General features: G+C 38.5%; 1 protein-coding gene across 3 annotated transcripts in view; it reads left to right on the plus strand.

The window, feature by feature from the left end:
- ARHGEF4 (Rho guanine nucleotide exchange factor 4) overlaps nucleotides 1-27,318 on the plus strand; it is a 296,513-nt gene that overhangs the window by 172,668 nt on the left and 96,527 nt on the right. For all 3 annotated transcript variants that reach the window (XM_043576411.1, XM_043576412.1, XM_043576413.1), the window contains exon 4: nucleotides 10,309-10,435. In XM_043576411.1, the coding sequence (XP_043432346.1) occupies nucleotides 10,309-10,435 (127 nt within the window). The remainder of the gene's footprint in view (nucleotides 1-10,308; nucleotides 10,436-27,318) is intronic.

The raw sequence follows: 27,318 nt of genomic DNA on the forward strand, positions 1-27,318 counted from the left end.
AATCCATTTTGAGTTAATTTTTGTATATGGTATAAGATTGTGGTCTAGTTTCATTTTCCATATAGCTGTCCATGTTTCACAGCACCATTTACTGAAGAGACTATCCTTTCCTTATTATGCATTCTTGCCTGCTTTGTCATAAATTTATTGACCATACATGCATGGGATTAGTTCTGGGCCATCTATTCTGTTCAACTGATCTGTGTTTGTTCTTATGCCAGTACAATATGTTTTTTTTAACTGAGGTACAGTTGGTATAAAACATATTAGTTTCAGGTGGATCACATAGTGATTTGATAATTACATAACAAAATGCTCACCACAGTAAGTTAGCTACTGTCTGTCACCATACAAAGTTATTTACAATATTCCCTACAACAGTATTCCCTATGTTGTACTTTTTATCCCTGTGACTTATTTATTTTATAACTAGAAGCTTTTACCTCTTAATCCCCTTTTATTTCATCTATTCCCCCACTCCCTTCCCCTCTGGCAACCACTAGTTTTTTTCTCTATATTTATGAATCTGTTTCTCTTTATTTGTGTTGCTTTTTAGATTCTACATATAAGTGAAATCATATATTTGTCTTTCTCTGACTGATTATTTAGCATAAATCCCTAGTTCATCCATGTTGTCATGAATGGCAAGATTTAATTCTTTTTTATGGCTGAATAATATTCCACTGTATGTCTTCATTATCCATTCATCTATCAACAGACACTTGGGTTGTTTCCATATCATGGCTATTATAAGTAACACTGCAATAAACATAGGGGTGCATATATCAATAGTATTTTTCACAGAACTAGAACAAAACAAATCCTAAAATTTGTATGAAACCACAGAAGAATAGCCAAAGCTATCTTGAGAAAGAACAAAGCTAAATATAAATACACAGTGGACTATTACTCATCCATAAAAGAAAATGACATCTTACCATTTGTGACAACATGGATGGACCTCTAGGGAATTATGCTAAGCAAATTAAGTCAGACAGAGAAAGATAAATACTGGATAAATGTGCTTATATGTGGAATCTAAAAAACAAAACAAAACTCATAGATACAGAGAACACAATGGTGGCTGCAGAAGGGAAGGAATGGAGAGTGGGCAAAACAGTTGAAAAGGGTCAAGAGGTACAAACTTCCCATTATAAAATAAATAAGTCATGGGGACATAATATACAGCATGGTGACTATAATCAATAATATCATAGCATATGCTCAAAATTTGTCAAAAGAGCTAATTCTAAAATTATCTTTGTATGGGGACATGTAGTAATTAGGTTTATGTGGTGATCACTTTGCAATACACATAAATATCAAATAATTATGTTGTATGCCTGAAATCAATATAATGTTATGTGTCAATTATACCTCTATAATTTTTTAAGGGCATGATAGTATGGAATTCATGGAGTATCAGGCAGTAGTGAGTGGTCGGTTCTTGGTGGTAGAGAGGCAGATAATAGTGGTTGCCACAGTGGCTAGAAGACAAAATGTGAAAAAGTTGGCCCCACATCAGTCAATCTTGACTTAATCCTATAAGGAATGGCAGGCTTTTAGGGCTTAAACAGGGAGTGGCATGACAAATATGGTGTAGAGGAAGGAGAGAAGATTTAGGAGAATGTTTTAGTAATCCATGTGAAAGATGGCTTGACAGAAAGTTTTGGAAAAATGATATAGTGTCACCAGTTTATATGACTATTTTAAAAATCAGGTGTAATTGGACCTACACAAATACATGTGTGGGGTCCATTGCCCTCTTAACCAGGACTAAAGTAGATTTCTAGAGAATTCTAAGTCTGAAATTCTCTGATTTTAACAGGTTTGGGGGCCTAAGAGAGAGTCCTGATAATTTAATGGGAAGTGGAGATTATGTACTTAGTTGAGTCAAATAATGGTCTGATAGTTTCTACTAGTAAACACAAAAATACTACAGTGTAACTTGAAAGAATCAGAACATTGGGAATTAAAAAAGCATATGTTGAAGGAATTGGAAAACTGGATTACAGTTCTCAAAGTGTGGTCACTGGACTACCATGGATTATTTTGAAGTGTGTTGCTTAATTTCTAAGTAGAGACTCTCTAACTTTCTATCACTGATTTCTAGTGTAATTCCATTATGGAGAAGCATATTCTGTATGATTTCAATCCTTTTAAACTTACGTTGTTGTTGTTACCATTGTTATTATCATTATCAGCAAGGATATAGTCTTTCAGTGAATATTCTGTGTGCACTTGAAAACAACGCATATTCTGAAATTGTTGGGTGGACCGTTCTATAAGTGTCAGTTCTATTTGGTGGATGGTGTTGTTCCCTTCATCTGTTCACTTGCTGTTTCTTTTATTTTTTCACTGCAGTAGAAGTGTTAAAGTATCCAACCATAATTGTGGCATTTCTATTTCTCATATATTTTGAAGGTCTGTGGTTATATGCATACATATTTAGGGTTGTCCTGCCTACTTGGTGAATTCACCCTCTTGTTATGTATGTAGTGTCCTCCTGTATACCTGGTAATTTTCCTTGCTCTGAAGTCTGTTGTGTCTGATATTAGTCTTTTCTTTTGATTAGTGTTTGTGTAACATATGTTTTTCCATCCTTTTACTTTTTACCCACCTTCATCATTTTGAAAGTGGGTTTCTTATGATGGCATATGGTCAGGGTCTTTTTTTTTTCATTAATCCATTTTGAAAATCTCTGTAATTATATGTTCGTATTTAAATTTAATGTAATTATTGATGTGTTTGGGATTAAGATCTACGGTGTTCTCTGCTTGTTCCTCTGATTCATTGCTCTGTTTCCTTTTACTGTCTTTGGATTATTTTTTAAATTTTCAATTTTAACTTATATATTGTTTTCTTTATATATTGTTATGTGGATTTTTTTCTTAATATCCAGGCTAGGAATTAATATACATCCTTAACTTTTCATAGTTCACTTATACTTGGTATTTTACTACACCAAGAGAGATGTATAAAATCTTCCATCAGGGGGCACATGGGTGTCTCAGTCAATAGAGCATAAAATTCTTGATCTCAGGGTTGTGAGTTCAAGTCCCACATTGGATGTGGAGCCTACCTAAGAAAAAAAAGAAAAAAGAAAACCTTCCACCATACAGGTCTCTTTAATATACCCCCTTAATGCTGTAGTTGTCATAGGTCATCTGCATATATCGAAAACCCTATCAGAAAATATTGTCATTTTTGCTTTTAAGTCAAACATACTTTAAAGAACTTAAAGAAAAATATCTATTATACTTACCTATATATTTACTATTTCTATTGCTCTTCCTTTAATTCCTGACTTTTGAAGTTTCTCTCTAGTATCATTTCCCTTTAGTATGAAGAGCTTTAAAATTTCTTTAGTGTAGGTCTGGTAGTGACAAATTTTCTTAGTTTTCTTCATCTAAGAATGTATTTATTTCACTTTCTTCCCTAAAGTATTTTTTGTTGGATATAGAATTCTGGGTTGACAGTTGGTGTAGCATTTAAAAAATACTGTTCCACTTCTTTCTGGCCTCCATGAAAAATGTGTAGTCATTTGAATGATTGTTCCCTTATATATACATGATTTGTTGTTAGTTTCTGGCTGCCTTCAAGATTTTTTTCATTGTCTCTAGTCTTCAGTAGTTCAGTTATGATGTGTTGGGCATTGATATTCTTGGGTTTTCCTGTTTGAAGTTTGCTGAGTTTCTTGTACTGTAAGCTAAGGGGGTTTTTTTTCATCACATTTAGAATGTTTTCAGAAATTTCTTTTTTTTCTTCCTCATTTTTTTTAATTTAAATTTTAGTTAGCTAACATACAGTGCAATATTGGTTTAGGAGTAGAATTCAGTGATTCATCACTTACGTACAGCACCTAGTGCTCATCACAAGTGCCCTCCTTAGTACCCATCTAGATCACTGCCTATCCACCTCCCTCCATCAACCCATATTTTGTGCTCTATAATTAAGAGTCTCTTGTGGTTTGTTTTCCTCTCTTCCCCCCACTTTCCCCATATGTTTATCTGTTTTGTTTCTTAAATTCCACAAATGAGTGAAATCATATAGTATTTGTCTTTCTCTGATTGACTTATTTCACTTAGCATAATACATTCTAGCTCCATCCATGTCACTGCAAATGGAAAGATTTCATTCTTTTTGATGGCTGAGTAATATCCCATTGTGTGTGTGTGTGTGTGTGTGTATACACATACATACCACGTCTTCTTTATCCATTCATCAGTCAATGGACATTTGGGGTTTCTCCATAGTTTGGCTATTGTTGATAATAGTGATATAAACACTGGGGTGCATGTACCCCTTTGAATCTGTATTTCTGTGTCCTTTGGGCAAATACCTAGTAGTGCAATTGCTGGATGGTAGGGTAGTTCTATTTTTAGTTTCTTGAAGAACCTCCATATTGTTCTCCACAGTGGCTGCATCAATTAGCATTTCCACCAACAATGCAAGAGTGTTCCTCTTTCTCTGCATCCTTGCCAATACCTGTTGTTTCTTATGTTGTTAATTTTAGCCATTCTGACAGGTGTGAGGGTGGTTATCTCATCATGGTTTTGATTTGTATTTCCCTGATGATGAGTGATGGTGAGCATTTTTTTCATATGTCTGTTAGCCATATGGATGTCTTCTTTGGAAAAGTATCTATGAATGTCTTCTGTCCATTTCTTAACTGGCTTATTTGTTTTTTGGCTGTTGAGTTTAATAAGTTCTTTATAGATTTTGGATACTAAACCTTTATCAGATATGTCATTTGCAAATGTCTTCTCCCATTCCTAGGCTGTATTTTAGTTTTGTTGATTGTTTCCTTCACTGTGCAGAAGCTTTTTTTCTTGATGAAATTCCAATAGTTGATGTTTGCTTTTGTTTCCTTTGCCTTTGGCAGTATGTCTAGTAAGAAGTTGCTCCAGGTGAGATCAAAGAGGTTGCTGCCTGGGTTCTCCTCTAGGATTTTGATGGTTTCCTGTCTCACATTTAGGTCTTTTATCCATTTTGAATTTATTTTTATGTATGTGTAAGAAAGTGGTGCAGTTTCATTCTTCTGCATATTGCTGTCCAGTTTTTCCCAACACCTTTTGCTGAAGAGACTGTCTTTATGCCACTGGATATTCTTTCCTGCATAGTTGAAGATGAGTTGACCATACAGTTGTGGGTCCATTTCTGGGTTTTCTATTAAGAACACCAAAGTTCTGTAGGGGTTCTGTATTCAGGGTTTTGTTTTCTGAACCCCTTAGCTGAGGCTAAGACTTCCAGTACTATTTTAAATAGTAATGATGAGAGTGAACATCCTTGTCTTGTTCCTAACTGTAGAGAAATGGTTCTCAATTTTTCCCCTTTGAGGATGATATTAGCTGTGGATCTCTTATATACAGCCTTAATGATGTTAAGGTATGTCCCATGTATGCCTACTTTGTTGAGGGTTTTTATCAAGAATGAATGTTGTATTTTATCAAATGCTTTTCTGCATCTATTGACAAGACCATATGGTTCTTATCATTTCTCTTATAATAGAGTGTATCATGATGATTTATTTGCAAATATTGAATCAGCCCTGCAGCTCAGGAATAAATCCCACTTGATCATGGTGAATACTCTAATGTACTATTAAATTTGATTTGTTAGTATCTTGTTGAGAATTTTTCCATCCATATTATCAGGGATATTAGCCTGTAATTCTCCTTTGAGTGGGGTGTTTGTTTTGGAATCAAAGTAATGCTGGCCTCAATAAAATAAGTTTGGAAGTTTTCCTTCCATTTCTATTTTTTGGAACAGTTTGAGAAGAATATGTATTAACTCTTCTTTAAATGTCTGGTAGAATTCCCCTGGGAAACCATCTGGCCCAGGACTCTGGTGGGAGATTTTTTATTACTGGTTCAATTTCTTTGATGGTTAAGGGTCTGTTCAAATTTTCTATTTCTTTCTGTTTCAGTTTTGGTAGTTTGTGAGTTCCTAGGAATTCATCCATTTCTTCCAGATTGCCTGCAGTTTGTTAGCATATAATTTTTCATAGTATTCTCATAATTGTATTTCTGTGGTATTGATTGTGATATATCCTCTTTCATTTGTAATTTTATCTATTTGGGTCCTTCCTCTTTTCTTTTTGATCAGTATGGCTAGGGGGTTATCATTTTTGTTAATTCTCTCAAAGAACTAGCTCTTAGTTTCATTGATCTGTTCTACTGGGTTTTTTGTTTGTTTCTGTATCACTTATTTCTGCTCTAATCTTTATTATTCCCCTTCTTCTGTTGGCTTTACTTTATTTGCTTCCTTTTCTATCTCCTTTAGGTGTAAGGTTATGTTGTGTATTTGGGACCTTTCTTGCTTCTTGAGATAAGCCTAAATTATAATATACTTCCCTCTTAGGACTCCCTTTGCTGCATCCCAAAGGTTTTGGACTGTCATGGTTTCATTTTTATTTGCTTCCATGTATTTTTTTAAATATTTATTTATTTTGAGAGAGGGAGAGAGCATGAGCAGAGGAGGGGCAGAAAACGAGAGACAAAGAGAGAGAGAGAGAGAGAGAGAGAGAGAGAGAGAATCCCAAGCAGGCTCCACTATCAACGCAGAGCACTACGTGGGACTATCTCATGAACTGTGAGATCATGACCTGAGCCCAAATCCAAAGTCAGACACTTTTAACTGAGCCACTCAGGCACCCCTGCTTCCTGTATTTTTTTAATTTCTTCTATTTCCTGGTCAACCTATTCATTCTTTAATAGAATGTCCTTTTACCTCCATGTACTTGAAGGTCTTCCAAACTTTTTCTTGTGGTTGACTACAAGTTTCATAGTGTTGTGATCTGAAAATATGCATGGCATGATCTCAATCTTTTTGTATTTGTTGAAGGCTGATTTGTGACCCAGTATGTGATCTGTCCTGGAGAATGTTCCATGTGTACTCAAAAAGAATGTGTATTCTGCTGTTTTAGGATGAAATATTCTGAATATATCTGCAAAGTGCATATGGTCCAGTGTGTCATTCAAAGCCATTGTTTCCTTATGAGGAGGTATGTCCTGTGGTTTTCTGCTTAGATGCCATAACTGTAAGTGGGGTGTTAAAGTCCCCTACTATTATTGTATTATTATCAATGAGTGTCTTTATGTTTGTGATTAATTGACTTATATATTTGGGTGCTTTCAAGCTGGGGGCATAAATATAATTGATAGATCTTCTTGGTGGATAGAACCCATTATTATGATATAATGCCCTTCTTCATCTCTTGTTACAGTCTGTTTTAAAATCTAATTTGTCTGATGTAAGTATCGCTACTCTAGTTTTCTTTTGACGTCCATTAGCATGTTAGAGGGTTCTCCATCCCCTCACTTTCAATCTGCAGGTGTCTTTAGGTCTAAAATGAGTCATAGGCAGCATATACATCAATCTTGTTTTTTATTCATTCTGATGCCCTTTGTCTTTTGATTGAAATATTTAGTCCATTTACATTCAGAGTGATTATTGAAATACATGAATTTAGTGACATTGTGTTGCCTGTAGAGTTGGTTTCTGGTGATGCGCTCTGGTCCTTTCTAGTGTTTGTTGCTTTTGGTCTTTTGTTTTCTCCACTCAAAGAGTCCTCAAAATTTCTTGTAGGGCTGGCTCCTGTAGTTTTTGTTTGTCGGGGAAACTCTTTATCTCTCCTTCTATTTTGAATGACAGCCTTGCTGGATAGAGTATTCTTGGCTGCATATTTTTCCTATTTAGCATGTTGAATATATCTCGCCAGTCCTTTCTGGCCTGTCAAGTTTCTGTGGACAGTTCTATTATGAACCTGATCTGTCTTTCCTTGTAGGTTAAGGACTTTTTTTCCCCCTTGGTGCGTTCTATATTCTTTCCTTGTTTGTGTTTTTTGTGAATTTGACTATGACATGTCTTGGTGATGGCTGGCTTTTATTGAATTTAATGGGAGTTCTCTGTGTTTCTTGGATTTTATATCTGTGTCCTTTCCCAGAATAGGGAAGTTTTCATCTATAATTTGCTCACATAAACCTTCTGTCCCTTTTTCTCTCTCTTCATCTTCTGGGACTCCTAATGTGTAGAACTATTATATAGTTCTAATATATCAATTTCATTCTTTTTTTCATCTATATTTAACCCTTGAACAACAGAGGGGTTAAGAGTGCTAACTTCACACACAGTCAAAATCCACACATAACTTTTGATTCCCACAAAATTTACCAATAGCCTATTGTTAACCAGAAACCTTACTAACATAAGCAGTCAGTTATCACTTCTTGTTCATGTTGTATGTATTACATACTTTATTCTTACAATAAGTAAACTAGAGAAAAGAAAATGTTAAGAAAATCATAAGGAAGAGAAAATACATTTACAGCACTGTACTGTAGTTATCAAAAAAAAAATCCACATGTAAGTGGACCCGCACACTTCAAACCTGTGTTATTCAAGTGTCAACTATATCTCCCTGCTGTTATTTTCCATTCAGTTCAAGAGTATTTACCCTTATTTCTTAGAGTCTGGTTATAAGAGCTGCTTTAAAGTCTGATAATTTCAACTACCATGTTACCTTGGTGTTGAGATCTGTTGGTTGTCCTTTCCCTTAAACATTACTGAGATTTTCATAGTTGTTTGTATGTTAAGTCATTTTGAATAATATCTTGGACATTTTGAATACTATGTTATGAGACTCTGAACCTTGTTTAGTTGCTGTGGAGAATGATGGCTATTACATTTTTTAAGAAGTTGATCCAATTTAGACTACAAGTTCTTACTGGCCTTCAGGGTATATGTTTCTTAGGTCATTTCAGTTTTCAAGGTGTTTTCAGTGCTATTTGGATAATGTAGATCACTCAGTGGCTAGTCTGGGACCTGTAAAATATTCTAGTCCATAGTTCAGTCCTCAAAGACTTTCTACCCTGTTTAGGCTCAGATCCACCCATGCACAGTTTGGGGTAAGTCCTGGAGTTTATACACTTTTTGGGATCATTTTCTTGAATTCCTTCCTCTCTGAATTCTTCCAGACACTTTATGGTTCCAGAAGCCCCTATATTCCTGATCTTTTTGCAAGAAAGATGGGCTTTTGTTTTCCTACTTTGCAATATACTTCCTGCAAATGTTTCTGCCTCTAGAGCCAAGCAGCAGGAAAACAGAGATAGAAAAATGAAACAGGATTCTCCTCCCACCTCCATGTTCTTAGGACCAAAGCTCCTCTAGTCGTGGAGGATTCCCCTTCCTCAGGGTTTTAGGTGCCTATCGGGCTGTCATTGCCATACTACAATAGGATTTCCTGGGAATTGGGGGTGGGAGGAAACAACAACAGAGAAGATTTCCCCCATTCGTTCATACTCTTAGGGGCCCCTTTTCCTTCTCTTCAGACCAGAAAGGGCTTCTTTTGGAGTACCTTTTGGGCACACCCAGTTTCAAGTTGCTGTTGAGATCAAGCCAGAGGATATCATAGGGACAACAAAAGAATTTTCTAAGCACTACTTGCTTAATCACTTCAGGGATACAAAAGAGAAGGGAAAGGAACAAACATTTATTTGAATACATACCAAATTTAAAAAAAATTTTTAAACATTTATTTATTTTTAAGACGAGAACACAAGCAGGGGAGGGTTAAAGAGAGAGGGAGACACACAGAAATCGAAACAGGCTTCAGGCTCCAACCTGTCAGCACAGAGCCCGACATGGGGCTCAAACTCACAGACTGCAAGATCATGACCCAAGCCAAAGTCAGACGCTAAGCCACCCAGGTGCCCCTACATATGAAAATGTTTAAGCTAATCTAATAACCTTACAAAGTAGACAAAACTGGAAGGGGCCAATTTTATATCTGGATGATGGGATGATAAAGAATGGGACAATATCCCTTGTCTTCCCAAGACCCTATGCAACACTGGTCCTTACAATTTGAAGGGTAAGTCTGTCTCATATTTATGAAATGCCCAGGACTTCATGGGTAGTATTTTACTTAAGCACCCCTAAAATAATATGCCTTAATTAAAACTAACAGTCATGCTTTTGGAGAAATGTCAGGCTGTGTGACTGAGCAGCTGGAGATTTGAGGGTTTTGAGACCTTCTCAATAGTCCTTATTTCACATTGTTGAATGACAACCTGTTCTGCCACAATTATCATATATGGTCATACAGGTTACAGACTTCAGGAGAAGTTTTCTGGGTTTTTTCCTCATGGATTTTGATGTAAATGGCACCTCCTGAAGCTGTGTGCATTTTGGCTGTGTACCCTTCTCACAGCAAAGATCCTGGACAATGAAAAAAGTACAATGTGGCAATGACAGCATATCATCTCTTTTCTTCATTTACTCTCTGCCTCTTTCCTCCTCTCCCAGTGTTGGAGGAAGATGACTGTGACCTCTCCAGAGTCTTTGAGTCTCGCTAGAAGAAACCATCCATTCTCCCAGAGTGCCCCAACAGGACTGAACTGCATGGGCTGGCCAGAGTACCTACCAGACACTGGTGAGTCATGTGCCTCTCTCTTTTGTTTTATATTCTGGTGTCCTAGAAAGAAGGACAAGAAATGAGAGAGTATCGTTGACTGCTATGTTTACTTGTCTGGCAGAAGTAGCTTGAAGGTGAGACAGATAAACCAGTGTCTCTTATCCCTTCAGTTAGGAAGAGGTCCCTAACACCCAGAGAAAGGGAATTATTGGCTTGGGGAAGATTCCATTATTGAATCCCCAAACCTGCCTCCATTCATTTATTTTGAGTAAAACTAATGTTCATCTCTTGGGTCTAGCAATAGGATATAATATTAGGATATATAACTTGCAGAAGAAATAATCACATAGAGAGTTGTCTTTAGTCTAGAATGGAACTTGAGTGTGTTTTCCCTTTGACAGACAAGCTTCTTCTGTGAGTTTTATGGCTGCTTCTCTGAGTCTCTTACCCAAATCTATGGCAAACAGCATCACATCATATATTTGCCCATAAAAGCACTGGCCTTTGTGCCAGAAGGAAACTGGGCCAAGATACGGCATCCTCATGCATAGCCACCACCTTTCCCAGACCTAACCTAGGAGGGGCTTGCATATGCTGAAAATGTTCAAGGGCTCCCGGTGTCAAGTGTCAGATCTTGAGCAGGTGCAGATTTTATTAGCAACCTTATTGTCTGAAAGCTGGCTGGAAGGAGAGGCCAATCTGGTGTTTAGGAAAGACAAAGAATGGAGGGCACCTGGGTGGCTCAGTTGGTTGAGTGTCCAACTTCAGCTCAGGTCATGATCTCACTGTTCATGAGTTTGAGCCCCACATCGGGCTCACTGCTGTCAGCCTGTTAGTGCAGAGCCTGCTTCGGATCCTCTGTCCCCCTCACTCTGCCCCTCCCCGGCTTGCACTCACCCAAAAATAAATAAATATATATGTTTTAAATATAAAGAATGGTAAATCCCTAGACAGGGTTGAAAAAGCAAAATAGCTACACCTGTCAAACATGTACTTCATCCAGACTTGGGGAGTGGGAACAGGACTGACATTCCAGGCAAAAGATGATAGGAGCAGAGTGGCTAGGCTCTAGGGGTTCAAGTGCAGCATATGCCATCCTGAGGGAGTCAGCTCTGATGCAGAACTGGTCCTGAACTCTGAATCCAACTCAGTGCATACTAGGTGCTGGTCCTGGGGGAGCTAGCTGCTCTGATTAGGTGGTGGACATGATTATTTTCCATTAGCAAATGTATGTGCTTATGCTGCATCATGCAGTGGACTTCTTCTTTCCCAGATTGTTTGTGATTTAAATTCACAGTAAGCAAAGTCATGAAAAGGTAAGTTTGACAACTGCTGAAAGAATGTTTTCAAAGGAAACAGATATTTCTAACATAGGTCTTCATTAAGTTATGGGATTATTTACAGGCTCATGGAAGGAGCAGTAATTGGTGACAATAGTGTTTTTCCAGTGATAATTCTCAAGGCTGAATTTGCCCTTTGAAGTTAGAACTTTCTTACAAATCCAAAGCTTAATAATCATATGTGCCTAAAATTTCAGAGGTTCATTTGAATTAACTGACAGGTGGGGGTGCCTGGGTGGCTCAGTCAGTTAAGCGTCTGACTCTTGATTTTGGCTTAGGTCATGATCTCACGGTATCATGGGTTCAAGCCCCATGTCGGGCTCTGCGCTGACCCTGCGGAGCCTGCTTGGGATTCTCTCTCTCTCTCTCTCTCTCTCTCTCTCTCTCTCTCTCTCTTTCTCTCTCTCCCGCTCTCTGCCCCTTCCGATTCACGCTGTCTCTCAGAATAAATAAATAAATTTTTTTAAAAATTGACAGGTGTGGGCGCCTGGGTGGCTCAGTCGGTTGAGCGTCGGACTTCGGCTCAGGTCATGATCTAGCAGTCTGTGAGTTCCAGCCCCGCATCGGACTCTGTGCTGATGGCTCAGAGCCTGGAGCCTGCTTTGGATTCTGTGTCTCCCTCTCTCTCTGACCCTCCCCCACTCATGCTCTGTCTCTCTCTCTCTCTGTCAAAAAATAAATAAAACATAAAAAAAATTTTTTTTAATTGACAGGTGAATTTATTGCAGAATAATCAAAAAACCTCAGTGACACGTATGTCCTGACATGCTTGCACCCCAAGGATACTGCTCTGGATGTAAGAGATCAGGGCTCTGGCTCTAGCTGCACTAGATATGGGGGTGAGAAATCGTGCACATCCCTCATTTCTCTGTATTTCAGATTCCTTCATTATTTAAAAAAGGAATAATAATTCCTCTTTTCCCATTTCATCAGGTTAATATTGACAGTCAAGTTAATATGGACTTGGGTCTCTGTATTTAGCTTAGGAAAGCCTTCTTTTCTTTATCACTTCAATTCCAACTGTTCTGTTCCAGACTTCTGGGGTTATATTTCCAGTCTCTATCCCAAGAACCTCTCTCATCATTTTCATTATTTTAAAAAATATTTCCGCTTAGGTCTTGGAGAATTTCTGTTTTATCTTCTACTTTGTTTTTCTGGTTTTACTACCTGTTCATTGCCTCCTAGATTTGTGATTCAGTGATCACACTTTTAATCTACAATAAATCTTTCCAATGTCCTATAGAAGTTTGGTAAAAACGGAATATTGAGAATTTCGTAAAAACTTTCTCCTGTTCATGTTTTATAAATTTATTTGCAAATTCACCTGCATTTGTTTTGACTGGTAGTTTTTCTATAGGTGAAATTTCTCTATTTCTCTCTTATCCTTACAGACATCAATCTTTCCCCAACAAGGGCTTGTTATCAAGTAGTTGGAGACAACATCCTTTCAGAGACTGCTATAGAGTGCTATTAAACTCCTTCAAACACAGCTGAAGCAGGAAGTGAAAGGCTTCCCTGTAATGTGTATCACAAGTTCAGTCACCTTGGAGGGAGCTGTAAGCAGTGCCACCAGGAAACTTTCCTTCTTTTCAGCATTTCTTTTACATGTGTGGAGTAGCCAAGAATTATCCTGATGTGGGAGCATGCCACCCTTTGCCCCACAAGTTGGTGCCCAGAATAAATTGCACCACATCCACTCCACTCTCAGTGGAACCAGCAGAGCCAGATACAACTCTGCAAGTTGCCAGCACACAGATGCACACAGATTAGTGTAAAACCCTCTGCACCTCCAGAGCCCATGCCCATTACTTAGGGAGGTTGGCGAGGTTCTACCAGGCACTTTCCTACTTGCCTTCTGTTTCCATTGTTATTTCAAAGGTATGGGTCACTTCTTTCTTCAAGCCAATTATATCTCATGGGTGAATTTCTCTACTTTTTAAACAGCTTTATTGAAATATAGTTCACATTCCATAAAGTTCACCCATTTAAAGTGTACAATTCAGATTTTATTAGTCTGTTCACATATAGGTGTAATCATCACCACAAATTTTCCTATTCTGGATTTGCATATGAATGGAATCCTATAGGGCCTAGTCTTCTGTGACTTTTTTCACTGAGGATAGTGTTTTCAAGGTTCATCCATGTTGTCACATGTATCATTCCTTTTGATGACTGAATAATAGCCCATTTTATACAGATGTACCACAACTTGCTTATCCATTCATCTACTGGTGGACATTTGGAAAGTTTCCAGCTTTCAGCTATTATGAATAATGCTGCTATAAAAATTCATGTACAAGTTTTAGTGAAGCCTTATGTTTTCACTCACATACATAGGACTAGAACTGGTGGGTCAGATGTTAACTTTATATTGAATCATTTGAATAATTGCTAAACTGTGTTCTTTTCTTTTTTAATATATGAAATTTATTGTCAGATTTGTTTCCATACATCACCCAGTGCTCATCCCAACAGGTGCCCTCCTCAATACCCATCACCCACCCTCCCCTCCCTCCCACCCCCCATCAGCCCTCACTTTGTTCTCAGTTTTTAAGAGTCTCTTATGCTTTGGCTCTTTCCCACTCTAACCTCTTTTTTTTTTCCTTCCCCTCACCCATGGATTCCTGTTAAGTTTCTCAGGATCCACATAAGAGTGAACACATATGCTATCTGTCTTTCTCTGTATGGCTTATTTCACTTAGCATAACACTTTCCAGTTCCACCCACGTTACTACAGAGGGCCATATCTCATTGCTATGTAGCACTCCATTGTGTATATAAACCACAGTTTCTTTATCCATTCATCAGTTGATGGACATTTAGGCTCTTTCCATAATTTGGCTATTGTTGAGAGTGCTGCTATAAACATTGGGGTACAAGTGCCCCTATGTATCAGTACTGCTGTATCCCTTGGGTAAATTCCTAGCAGTGCTACTGCTGCGTCATAGGGTAGATCTATTTTTAATTTTTTGAGGAACCTCCACACTGTTTTCCAGAGTGGCTGCACCAATTTGCATTCCCACCAACAGTGCAAGAGGGTTCCCGTTTCTCCACGTCCTCTCCAGCATCTGTAGTCTCCTGATTTGTTCATTTTGGCCACTCTGACTGGCGTGAGGTGATAGCTGAGTGTGGTTTTGATTTGTATTTCCCTGATGAGGAACGACGTTGAGCATCTTTTCATGTGCCTGTTGGCCATCCGGATGTCTTCTTTAGAGAAGTGTCTATTCATGTTTTCTGCCCATTTCTTCACTGGGTTATTTGTTCTTCGGGTGTGGAGTTTGGTGAGCTCTTTAGAGATTTTTGGATACTAGTCCTTTGTCCAATATGTCATTTGCAAATATCTTTTCCCATTCCGTTGGTTGCCTTTTAGTTTTGTTGGTTGTTTCCTTTGCTGTGCAGAAGCTTTTTATCTTCATGAGGTCCCAATAGTTCATTTTTGCTTTTAATTCCCTTGCCTTTGGGGATGTGTCGAGTAAGAGATTGCTGCAGCTGAGGTCAGAGAGGTCTTTTCCTGTTTTTTCCTCTAGGGTTTTGATGGTTTCCTGTCTCACATTCATGTCCTTTATCCATTTTGAGTTTATTTTTGTGAATGGTGTGAGAAAGTGGTCTAGTTTCAACCTTCTGCATGTTGCTGTCCAGTTCTCCCAGCACCATTTGCTAAAGAGACTATCTTTTTTCCATTGGATATTCTTTCCTGCTTTGTCAAAGATTAGTTGGCCATACGTTTGTGGGTCTAGTTCTGGGGTTTCTATTCTATTCCATTGGTCTATTTGTCTGTTTTTGTGCCAGTACCATGCTGTCTTTTTAAAAAAATTTTTTTTTCAATGTTTATTTATTTTTGGGACAGAGAGAGAAAGAGCATGAACCGGGGAGGGGCAGAGAGAGAGGGAGACACAGAATCGGAAACAGGCTCCAGGCTCTGAGCCATCAGCCCAGAGCCTGACGCGGGGCTCGAACTCACGGACCGTGAGATCGTGACCTGGCTGAAGTCGGCCGCTTAACCGACTGCGCCCCCCAGGCGCCCCCCATGCTGTCTTGATGATTACAGCTTTGTAGTAGAGGCTAAAGTCTGGGATTGTGATGCCTCCTGCTTTGGTCTTCTTCTTCAAAATTACTTTGGCTATTTGGGGCCTTTTGTGGTTCCATATGAATTTTAGGATTGCTTGTCCTAGTTTCGAGAAGAATGCTGGTGCAATTTTGATTGGGATTGCATTGAATGTGTAGATAGCTTTGGGTAGTATTGGCATTTTGACAATATTTATTCTTCCAACCCATGAGCACGGAATGTTTTTCCATTTTTTTATATCTTCTTCAATTTCCTTCATAAGCTTTCTATAGTTTTCAGCATACAGATCTTTGACATCTTTGGTTAGATTTATTCCTAGGTATTTTATGCTTCTTGGTGCAATTGTGAATGGGATCAGTTTCTTTATTTGTCTTTCTGTTGCTTCATTACTAGTGTATAAGAATGCAACTGATTTCTGTACATTGATTTTGTATCCTGCAATTTTGCTAAATTCATGTGTCAGTTCTAGCAGACTTCTGGTGGAGTCTGTCAGATTTTCCATGTATAATATCATGTCATCTGCAAAAAGTGAAAGCTTAACTTCATCTTTGCCAATTTTGATGCCTTTGATTTCCTTTTGTTGTCTGATTGCTGATGCTAGCACTTCCAACACTATGTTAAACAACAGCGGTGAGAGTGGACATCCCAGTCGTGCTCCTGATCTCAGGGAAAAAGCTCTCAGTTTTTCCCCATTGAGGATGATGTTAGCTGTGGCCTTTTCAAAAATGGCTTTTATGATGTTTAAGTATGTTCCTTCTATCCCGACTTTCTCGAGGGTTTTTATTAAGAAAGGATGCTGAATTTTGTCAATGCTTTTTCTGCATTGATTGACAGGATCATATGGTTCTTATCTTTTCTTTTATTAATGTGATGTATCACGTTGATTGATTTGCAAATGTTGAACCAGCCCTGCATCCCAGGAATGAATCCCACTTGATCATGGTGAATAATTCTTTTTATATGCTGTTGAATTCGATTTGCTAGTATCTTATTGAGAATTTTTGCATCCATATTCATCAGGGATATTGGCCTGTAGTTCTCTTTTTTTACTGGGTCTCTGTCTGGTTTAGGAATCAAAGTAATACTGGCTTCATAGAATGAGTCTGGAAGTTTTCCTTCCCTTTCTATTTCTTGGAATAGCTTGAGAAGGATAGGTATTATCTCTGCTTTAAACGTCTGGTAGAACTCCCCTGGGAAGCCATCTGGTCCTGGACTCTTATTTGTTGGGAGATTTTTGATGACTGATTCAATTTCTTTGCTGGTTATGGGTCTGTTCAAGCTTTCTATTTCCTCCTGATTGAGTTTTGGAAGTGTGTGGGTGATTAGGAATTTGTCCATTTCTTCCAGGTTGTCCAATTTGTTGGCATATAGTTTTTCATAGTATTCCCTGATAATTGCTTGTATTTCTGAGGGATTGGTTGTAACAATTCCATTTTCATTCATGATTTTATCTATTTGGGTCATCTCCCTTTTCTTTTTGAGAAGCCTGGCTAGAGGTTTATCAATTTTGTTTATTGTTTCAAAAAACCAACTCTTGGTTTCGTTGATCTGCTCTACAGTTTTTTTAGATTCTATATTGTTTATTTCTGCTCGAATCTTTATTATTTCTCTTCTTCTGCTGGGTTTAGGGTGTCTTTGCTGTTCTGCTTCTATTTCCTTTAGGTGTTTGTTAGATTTTGTATTTGGGATTTTTCTTGTTTCTTGAGATAGGCCTGGATTGCAATGTATTTTCCTCTCAGGACTGCCTTCGCTGCGTCCCAAAGCGTTTGGATTGTTGTATTTTCATTTTCATTTGTTTCCATATATTTTTTAATTTCTTCTCTAATTGCCTGGTTGACCCATTCATTCTTTAGTAGGGTGTTCTTTAACCTCCATGCTTTTGGAGGTTTTCCAGACTTTTTCCTGTGGTTGATTTCAAGCTTCATAGCATTGTGGTATGAAAGTATGCATGGTATGATCTCAATTCTTGTATACTTATGAAGGGCTGTTTTGTGACCCAGAACGTGATCTATCTTGGAGAATTTTCCATGTGCACTCGAGAAGAAAGTATATTCTGTTGCTTTGGGATGCAGAGTTCTAAATATATCTGTCAAGTCCATCTGATCCAATGTATCATTCAGGGCCCTTGTTTCTTTCTTGACCGTGTGTCTAGATGATCTATCCATTTCTGTAAGTGAGGTGTTAAAGTCCCCTGCAATTTCCACATTCTTATCAATAAGGTTGCTTATGTTTGTGAGTAATTGTTTTATGTATTTGGGGGCTCCCGTATTTGGCGCATAGACATTTATAATTGTTAGCTCTTCCTGATGGATAGACCCTATAATTATTATATAATGCCCTTCTTCATCTCTTGTTACAGCCTTTAATTTAAAGTCTAGTTTGTCTGATAGAAGTATGGCTACTCCAGCTCTCTTTTGACTTCCAGTTGCATGATAGTTCTCCATCCCCTCATTTTCAATCTGAAGGTGTCCTCAGGTCTAAAATGAGTCTCTTGTAGACAGCAAATAGAAGGGTCTTGTTTTTTTATCCATTCTGATACCCTATGTCTTTTGGTTGGCGCATTTAGTTCATTTACATTCAGTGTTATTATAGAAAGATATGAGTTTAGAGTCATTGTGATGTCTGTAGGTTTCATGCTTGTAGTGATGTCTCTGGTACTTTGTCTCACAGGATCCCCCTTAGGATCTCTTGTAGGGCTGGTTTAGTGGTGTTGAATTCCTTCAGTTTTTGTTTGTTTGGGAAGACCTTTATCTCTCCTTCTATTCTAAATGACAGATTTGCTGGATAAAAGATTCTCGGCAGCATATTTTTTTCTGTTTATCACATTGAAGATTTCCTGCCATTCCTTTCTGGCCTGCCAAGTTTCAGTAGAGAGATCCATCAGGAGTTTTATTGGTCTCCCTTTATATGTTAGAGCACGTTTATCCCTAGCTGCTTTCAGAATTTTCTCTTTATCCTTGTATTTTGCCAGTTTCACTATGATGTGTCATGCAAAAGATCGATTCAAGTTACGTCTGAAGGGAGTTCTCTGTGCCTCTTGGATTTCAATGCCTTTTTCTTTCCCCAGATCAGGGAAGTTCTCAGCTATTATTTCTTCAAGTACCCTTCAGCACCTTTCCCTCTCTCTTCCTCCTCTGGAATACCAATTATGTGTAGATTATTTCTCTTTAGTGCATCATTTAGTTCTCTAATTTTCCCCTCATACTCCTGGATTTTTGTATCTCTCTTTTTCTCAGCTTCCTCTTTTTCCATAATTTTATCTTCCAGTTCACCTATTCTCTCCTCTGCCTCTTCAATCTGAGCTGTGGTTGTCTCCATTTTATTTTGCAGCTCATTGATAGCATTTTTTAGCTCCTCCTGGCTGTTCCTTAGTCCCTTGATCTCTGTAGCAATAGATTTTTTGCTGTCCTGTATACTGTTTTCAAGCCTAGTGATTAATTTTATGACTATTATTCTAAATTGACTTTCTCTTATATTGTTTAAATCCTTTTTGATCAGTTCGTTAGCTGTCATTATTTCCTGGAGACTCTTTTGAGGGGAATTCTTGCATTTCGTCATTTTGGATAGTCCCTGGAGTGGTGCAGAACTGTGGGGCACTTCCCCTGTGCTGTCTTGAATAACTTGCGTTGGTGGGTGGAGCTGCAGTCAGACCTGATGTCTGCCCCAGCCCACTGCTGGGGCCACAGTCAGACTGGTGTGTGCCTTCTCTTCCCTTCTCCTAGGGGCAGATTCACTGTGAGGTGGCGTGGCCTGTCTGGGCTACTTGCACACTGCCAGGCTTGTGGTGCTGGGGATCTGGCGTATTAGGTGGGGTGGATTGGCAAGGTGCACAGGGGCGGGAGGGGCAGGCTCAGCTCGCTTTTCCTTCAGTGATCCGCTTCAGGAGGGGCCCTGCAGCACCAGGAGTGAGTCAGACCCACCGCAGGAGGGATGGATCTGCAGAAGCACAGCATTGGGTGTCTGCGTGGTGCAAGCAAGTTCCCTGACAGGAACTGGTTCCCTTTGGGATTTTGGCTGGAGGATGGGTGAAGGAGATGGCGCTGGTGAGCGCCTTTGTTCCCTGCCAAACTGAGCTCTGTCATCCAGTGCTCAACAACTCTCCCTCCGGTAGTCCTCCAGCCCTCCTGCACTCCGAGCAGAGCTGTTAGCTTATAACCTTCCAGATGTTAAGTCCCGCTTGCTGTCCGAACATACTCCATCTGTCCCTCCGCTTTTGCAAGCCAGACTTGAGGGCTCTACTTTGCCAGTGGGCTGCCCCTCGGCCCGGCTCCCTCCCGCCAGTCCGTGTAGTGTGCACCGCCTCTCCGCCCTTCCTACCCTCTTCCGTGGGCCTCTCGTCTACACTTGGCTCTGGAGAATCCATTCTGCTAGTCTTCTGGTGGTTTTCTGGGTTATTTAGGCAGGTGTGGGTGGAATCTAAGTGATCAGCAGGACGCGGTGAGCCCAGCGTCCTCCTACGCCGCCATCTTCCTCCTTTGCTAAATTGTGTTCTAAAGAAGCTGTGCCATTTTACATTTCCACCACCAGTGTAATTTCTCCAACATCGACATCCTCACCACACTTGTTATCTGACTTTTTGATTTTTTAAAACTAGTGGGTGTCAAGTGATATCTCATTGTGGTTTTGATTTATATTTCTCTTTTTATATACTTATCAGCCATCTATATGTCTTCTATTCTAAGAAATGTCTAATCTTTTACTCATTTTTTAAGTTTTTATTTAAATTCTAGTAGGTTAACATATAGTGTAATGTTAGTTTCAGGTGTATAATATGGTGATTCAACATTTCCAATACGTGGTGCTTATCACAAGTGGACTCCTTAATCCCCATCATGTATTTCATCCACCGTCCCCCACCCACCTTCCCTCTGGTAACCATCAGTTTGTGTTTTAATTGGGATATCTGGCTGTTTTTAATTGAGTTGTAAGTGTTCTCTATACCTTAGATGCACATGAATTATCAGATAAATAATCTTTACAAATATTTTCTCCTGTGGTTTGTCCTTTCATTTTCTTGATGGTATCCTTTGAAGCACAGAATTTTTTTTAATTTTTTAATGTTTATTTATTTTTGAGAGAGAGAGAGAACACGGACGAGGAAGGGGCAGAAAGAGAGGGGGATACAGAATCCAAAGCCGGCTCCAGGCTCCAAGCTGTCAGCACAGAGTCTGATGCAAAGCCCAAACCCACAAATGGCGAGATCTTAACCTGAGCTAAAGGTGGACACTCAACTGACTGAGCCACCCAGGTGCCCCGGAATTTTTTTTTAATATTGATGAAATCTAGCTTATCTATCTTTTTCCTTTGTTGCCCATGCTTTTGATATCATATCTAAGAATCCTTTACCAAATCTAAGGTCATGAGTATTTGCCTTTATGTTTTTTACTGAGAGTATCATAGTTTTATCTCTTACATTTAAGTTTTTTTATTTGAGTTCAATTTCATGTGGATATCCAGTTGTTCCAGTACCATTTGTTGAAAAGAGTATTCTTTCCCCTTTCAATGGTTTGGTAGCCTTGTAAGTTCATCATAGATACGGATTTATTCCTGGACTGTCAGTTCTATTCCACTGATCTGTGTCTGTCCTTGTACCAGTACCACACTGTCTTGTTTGCTATTGCTTTGTAGTAAATTTTGAAATTGGGAAGTGGAGTCTTTCTCTTCCTTTACCCTTCCTTTTAAGGAATGTCTTGGCTATTCTGAGTCTCTTGCAATTCCATATGAATTTTAGAATCAGGTATCAATTTCTACAAAGAAATCAGCTTGGGTTAGCATGAGGACTGTGTTGAATCTATAAATGAATTTGGAGAGTATCTTAACAATGCTGAATTTCTTGATCCACAAACATGGGATTCTTCCCATTTATTTAGATCTTCTTTTATTTCTTTCAACTATGTTTCATCACCTTCAGAATACAAGTTTGTACCTCTTTTGAAAAATTCACTCTTAAGTATTTTATTCTTTTTGATGCTTTGCAAATGAAATTTTCTTAATTTTCATTGAAAGTATATAGAACTATATAGAAATATAATCGATTTTTGTATATTGATCTTGTATCCTGCAACCTTGTTGAATTCATTTCTTAGCTCTAGTCATTTTTTTAATGGATTCCTTAGGATTTTCTACATACAGGATTGTGTCATCTGTAAATAGAGGTAGTTTTCCCATCTAGATGTCTTTTATTTCTTTTCCTTGCCTAACCGTCCTGATTATAGCCTCCAGACAGTAAAGTTGAATAGAAATGGCAAGAGTAGGTATCCATACCTTGTTCTTGATCTTAGGGATAAAGTATCCCATCTTCACCATTAAGTATGTTGTTAGCTGTAGGTTTTTCATAGACACCCTTATCAGGTAAATTTACCTTCTATTCCTAGTTTGTTGAGTTGTTTGGCTTTTTTCTTAGTTTTTTGTTTTTTTACCATGAGAATGTGTTGAATTTTGTCAGTGCTTTTCCTGGGTCTATTGAGATAATCATACAACTTTTGTTCTTTATTCTGATATGGTATATTACATTAATTGATTTTCAGATGTTACTACACCCTTGCACTTCTGGGATTTATCCCACTTGGTTAAGATATATAAATCCCTGTATGTTTTGATGAATTTGGTTTACTAGTATTTTATTCGGGATTTTTGCATCCATATCCATAAGAGATATTGGTCTGTAGTTTTCTTGTAATATCTTTGTCAGTTTTGGTATCAGGGTACTATTGGCCTCATAAAATGGGTTGGGATATGTTCCTTCCTCTTCTACTTTTTGCAGTAGTTTGTAAAGAATTGGTATTAATTATTTTTTCAATGTTTGGTAGAATTCAGGGATAAAGCCACTAGGGTCTGAACTCTTCTCTGTAGGTAGTCTTGTGATTACTGATCCAATCTCCACTTGTAGGTCTATTCAGATTGTCTCCTTCTTCTTGAGTGAGTTTTGAAAGTTGTGTCTTCCTAGGAATTTGTCCATTTCATTTAAGTCATCTCAATGCCTGGTATACAATAGTTTATAGTAGTCCTTTATCATTCTTTTCATTTCTGTAGGGTCAGAAGTAACGTCCCCTCTTTTATTTTTGATTCTAGTAATTTGAGTACTCTTCTTTATTCTTGATCCTCCTCTTCTTGAGTCTTCTTTCTTCAACTGAAGGTCTTCCAGTTTTGTTGATCTTTTCTAAAAACCAGCATTTGGTTTCTTTTATTTTCTCTATTCTGTATCTGTTCTCTATTTCTCTATATTTCTGTTGTCTGGTTTTTTTCTGTAATGATTTCTACTCTAACCTTTATTATTTCCTCCCTTCTGCTTGATTTAGGTTTTGCATTTCTTCTTTTTCTACTGTTATAAGGTGCACATTTGGTTGTTGACTTGAGAGCTTTCTTCTCTCAATACAGGCATAAGCAGCTGTAAACTTCCCTATAAGTGTTGCTTTAGCTGTGTCCCATAAGTTTGGGCATATTTTGTCTTCATTTTCATTTATCTCAAAGTGTTTTCTTATTTTTCTTTTGGTCTGTTCTTTGACTCATTGGTTACTTAGGAGTGTATTGTTTAATTTCCACATATTTGTGAGTTTCCTAAAGTTCCCACTACTGATTTCTAATTTTATTCCATGTGGTCAAAAAACATGCTTTGTATTATTTCTATCCTTTAAATTTACTGAAGTTTGTTTTATGAACTAATATATGGTCTATCCTAGAAAGTGTCCCATGTGCACTTGAGAAGAATATATCTTCTATTGTTGGGTGGTATGCTGTATAGATACTAGCAGGTCTAATTGCTTTGTAGTTTTGTTCAATTCTTCTATTTGTGTGATCTTCTGTATAGTTGTTTTATGCATTATTGAAAGTTGGATATCCCTTTCTTCCTTCATTTCTATTGGTTTTTGCCTTATGTATTTTGGTTCTCTGTTATTAGGCATATATGTTTTTTAATTGTTATATCTTCCTGATAGATTGACCCTTCTATTGTTAAACTCAGCTTTTAAATTCCACTGATTGGCAGCTGATTAGTCTACTGTTTACAACAATGCCTTGGGGCATAAGCTGCTCAAATTCTGGCTCCTTTGAAGGAATAGTTTCAGAGATCTGTGTTTGGTATTTGTTCTGATCCCAGAAGGGCTTATTCTTGGTTCTTTCTTGCAAAGAAATAGCTCATTCCTGGTTCTTTCTTGAAAATTAATGGGCTTATAATTTTAGGCTGTATTTTCATTAGATCCATGAATATGTTCCCAAATGCCTTTCACCAGAAGCTTCACTGCTCTGGGAAGCACCTTTAGGTTTAAACTTCTCCATGCTCTAATACAAATGAGGGCAGTTCTTCTAGGAAAAAATTAGCAATAATCTGTTTACAGCCTTCCCACAGTCAAAATTCTACCCCTAGGCAAAATATTTGAGCAAGAGCTCTGGAGCTGGGGATGGGGATAATGGCAGACTTCTCTCTGAGTGACAATCACTGAAGGAGTGTACATTGGTCTATGGTCCCCTGGGCTTGCCTGGCATGGAATGACAGCCTCACAAGCAGGGGGAAGAGATATCGGAGCCTTAATATGCTCAGTGTGCTGAAGAAGGGAGTCCCCACTGCTCAACCATTCTCACCCAGGACTTAGCCTCAATAGCAGGTAGTTGGGGACAGGATGAAAAATACTGCTCTTCTAGTGAAGTAAGCTCTCCAGCTGGGAGATGAGAGAGGGAGCCCCATGTTTTTTGCTTTAGCCATCTGGAGTGAAATCTCCCAACTCACTGAGCTGGGAAGAAGGGGAGAGGCAGTGGTACTGGTTCAGATATCACAGACTCTCACCTTTCTTAGTAAACTTTCACTGATTTTCTTGAACAGATTTTTTTAATTTTCTATTTTCCCCTAGGAATATATCCAGAGGTTTTAAGTGGCTATTTTTAAGTAGTTTCCACTAGTTTCACTGGGGAGTGGGTCAGTAGAATTCGTCATTGTCCTGCTTGCCTGAAGACAATCTCAATTTTCCCTATTATTATAACTTGTTAGTCATCTCAGGAAGAGTCTTTTTTTTTTTTTTCTGAAATTTATTGACAAATTGGTTTCCATACAACACCCAGTGCTCATCCCAAAAGGTGCCCTCCTCAATACCCATCACCCACCCTCTCCTCCCTCCCACCCCCCATCAACCCTCAGTTTGTTCTCAGTTTTTAACAGTCTCTTATGCTTTGGCTCTCTCCCATTCTAACCTCTTTTTTTTTTTTTCCTTCCCCTCCCCCATGGGTTCCTGGTAAGTTTCTCAGGATCCACATAAGAGTGAGACCATATGGTATCTGTCTTTCTCTGTATGGCTTATTTCACTTAGCATCACACTCTCCAGTTCCATCCACGTTGCTACAAAAGGCCATATTTCATTTTTTCTCATTGCCATGTAATATTCCATTGTGTATATAAACCACAATTTCTTTATCCATTCATCAGTTGATGGACATTTAGGCTCTTTCCATAATTTGGCTATTGTTGAGAGTGCTGCTATGAACATTGGGGTACAAGTGGCCCTATGCATCAGTGCTCCTGTATCCCTTGGATAAATTCCTAGCAGTGCTATTGCTGGGTCATAGGGTAGGTCTATTTTTAATTTTCTGAGGAACCTCCACACTGCTTTCCAGAGCGGCTGCACCAATTTGCATTCCCACCAACAGTGCAAGAGGGTTCCCGTTTCTCCACATCCTCGCCAGCATCTATAGTCTCCTGATTTGTTCATTTTGGCCACTCTGACTGGCGTGAGGTGATACCTGAGTGTGGTTTTGATTTGTATTTCCCTGATAAGGAGCGACACTGAACATCTTTTCATGTGCCTGTTGGCCATCCGGATGTCTTCTTTAGAGAAGTGTCTATTCATGTTTTCTGCCCATTTCTTCACTGGGTTATTTGTTTTTCGGGTGTGGAGTTTGGTGAGCTCTTTATAGATTTTGGATACTAGCCCTTTGTCCGATATGTCATTTGCGAATATCTTTTCCCATTCCGTTGGTTGCCTTTTAGTTTTGTTGGTTGTTTCCTTGGCTGTGCAGAAGCTTTTTATCTTCATAAGGTCCCAGTAATTCACTTTTGCTTTTAATTCCCTTGCCTTTGGGGATGTGTCGAGTAAGAGATTGCTACGGCTGAGGTCAGAGAGGTCTTTTCCTGCTTTCTCCTCTAAGGTTTTGATGGTTTCCTGTCTCACATTTAGGTCCTTTATCCATTTTGAGTTTATTTTTGTGAATGGTGTGAGAAAGTGGTCTAGTTTCAACCTTCTGCATGTTGCTGTCCAGTTCTCCCAGCACCATTTGTTAAAGAGGCTGTCTTTTTTCCATTGGATGTTCTTTCCTGCTTTGTCAAAGATGAGTTGGCCATACGTTTGTGGGTCTAGTTCTGGGGTTTCTATTCTATTCCATTGGTCTATGTGTCTGTTTTGGTGCCAATACCATGCTGTCTTGATGATGACAGCTTTGTAGTAGAGGCTAAAGTCTGGGATTGTGATGCCTCCTGCTTTGGTCTTCTTCTTCAAAATTCCTTTGGCTATTCGGGGCCTTTTGTGGTTCCATATGAATTTTAGGATTGCTTGTTCTAGTTTCGAGAAGAATGCTGGTGCCATTTTGATTGGGATTGCATTGAATGTGTAGATAGCTTTGGGTAGTATTGACATTTTGACAATATTTATTTTTCCAATCCATGAGCAGGGAATGTCTTTCCATTTCTTTAAATCTTCTTCAATTTCCTTCAGAAGCTTTCTATAGTTTTCAGCATACAGATCCTTTACATCTTTGGTTAGATTTATTCCTAGGTATTTTATGCTTCTTGGTGCAATTGTGAATGGGATCAGTTTCTTTATTTGTCTTTCTGTTGCTTCATTGTTAGTGTATAAGAATGCAACTGATTTCTGTACATTGATTTTGTATCCTGCAACTTTGCTGAATTCCTGTATCAGTTCTAGCAGACTTCTGGTGGAGTCTATTGGATTTTCCATGTATAATATCATGTCATCTGCAAAAAGCGAAAGCTTGACTTCATCTTTGCCAATTTTGATGCCTTTGATTTCCTTTTGTTGTCTGATTGCTGATGCTAGAACTTCCAGCACTATGTTAAACAGCAGCGGTGAGAGTGGGCATCCTTGTCGTGTTCCTGATCTCAGGGAAAAAGCTTTCAGTTTTTCCCCGTCGAGGATGATGTTAGCTGTGGGCTTTTCATAAATGGCTTTTATGATCTTTAAGTATGTTCCTTCTATCCCGACTTTCTCAAGGGTTTTTATTAAGAAAGGGTGCTGGATTTTGTCGAAGGCCTTTTCTGCATCGATTGACAGGATCATATGGTTCTTCTCTCTTTTTTTGTTAATGTGATATATCACGTTGATTGATTTGCGAATGTTGAACCAGCCCTGCATCCCAGGAATGAATCCCACTTGATCATGGTGAATAATTCTTTTTATATGCCGTTGAATTCGATTTGCTAGTATCTTATTGAGAATTTTTGCATCCATATTCATCAGGGATATTGGCCTGTAGTTCTCTTTTTTTACTGGGTCTCT

The sequence above is a fragment of the Prionailurus bengalensis genome, chromosome C1, assembly GCF_016509475.1.
Source record: "Prionailurus bengalensis isolate Pbe53 chromosome C1, Fcat_Pben_1.1_paternal_pri, whole genome shotgun sequence".
Classification (NCBI taxonomy): domain Eukaryota; kingdom Metazoa; phylum Chordata; class Mammalia; order Carnivora; family Felidae; genus Prionailurus; species Prionailurus bengalensis.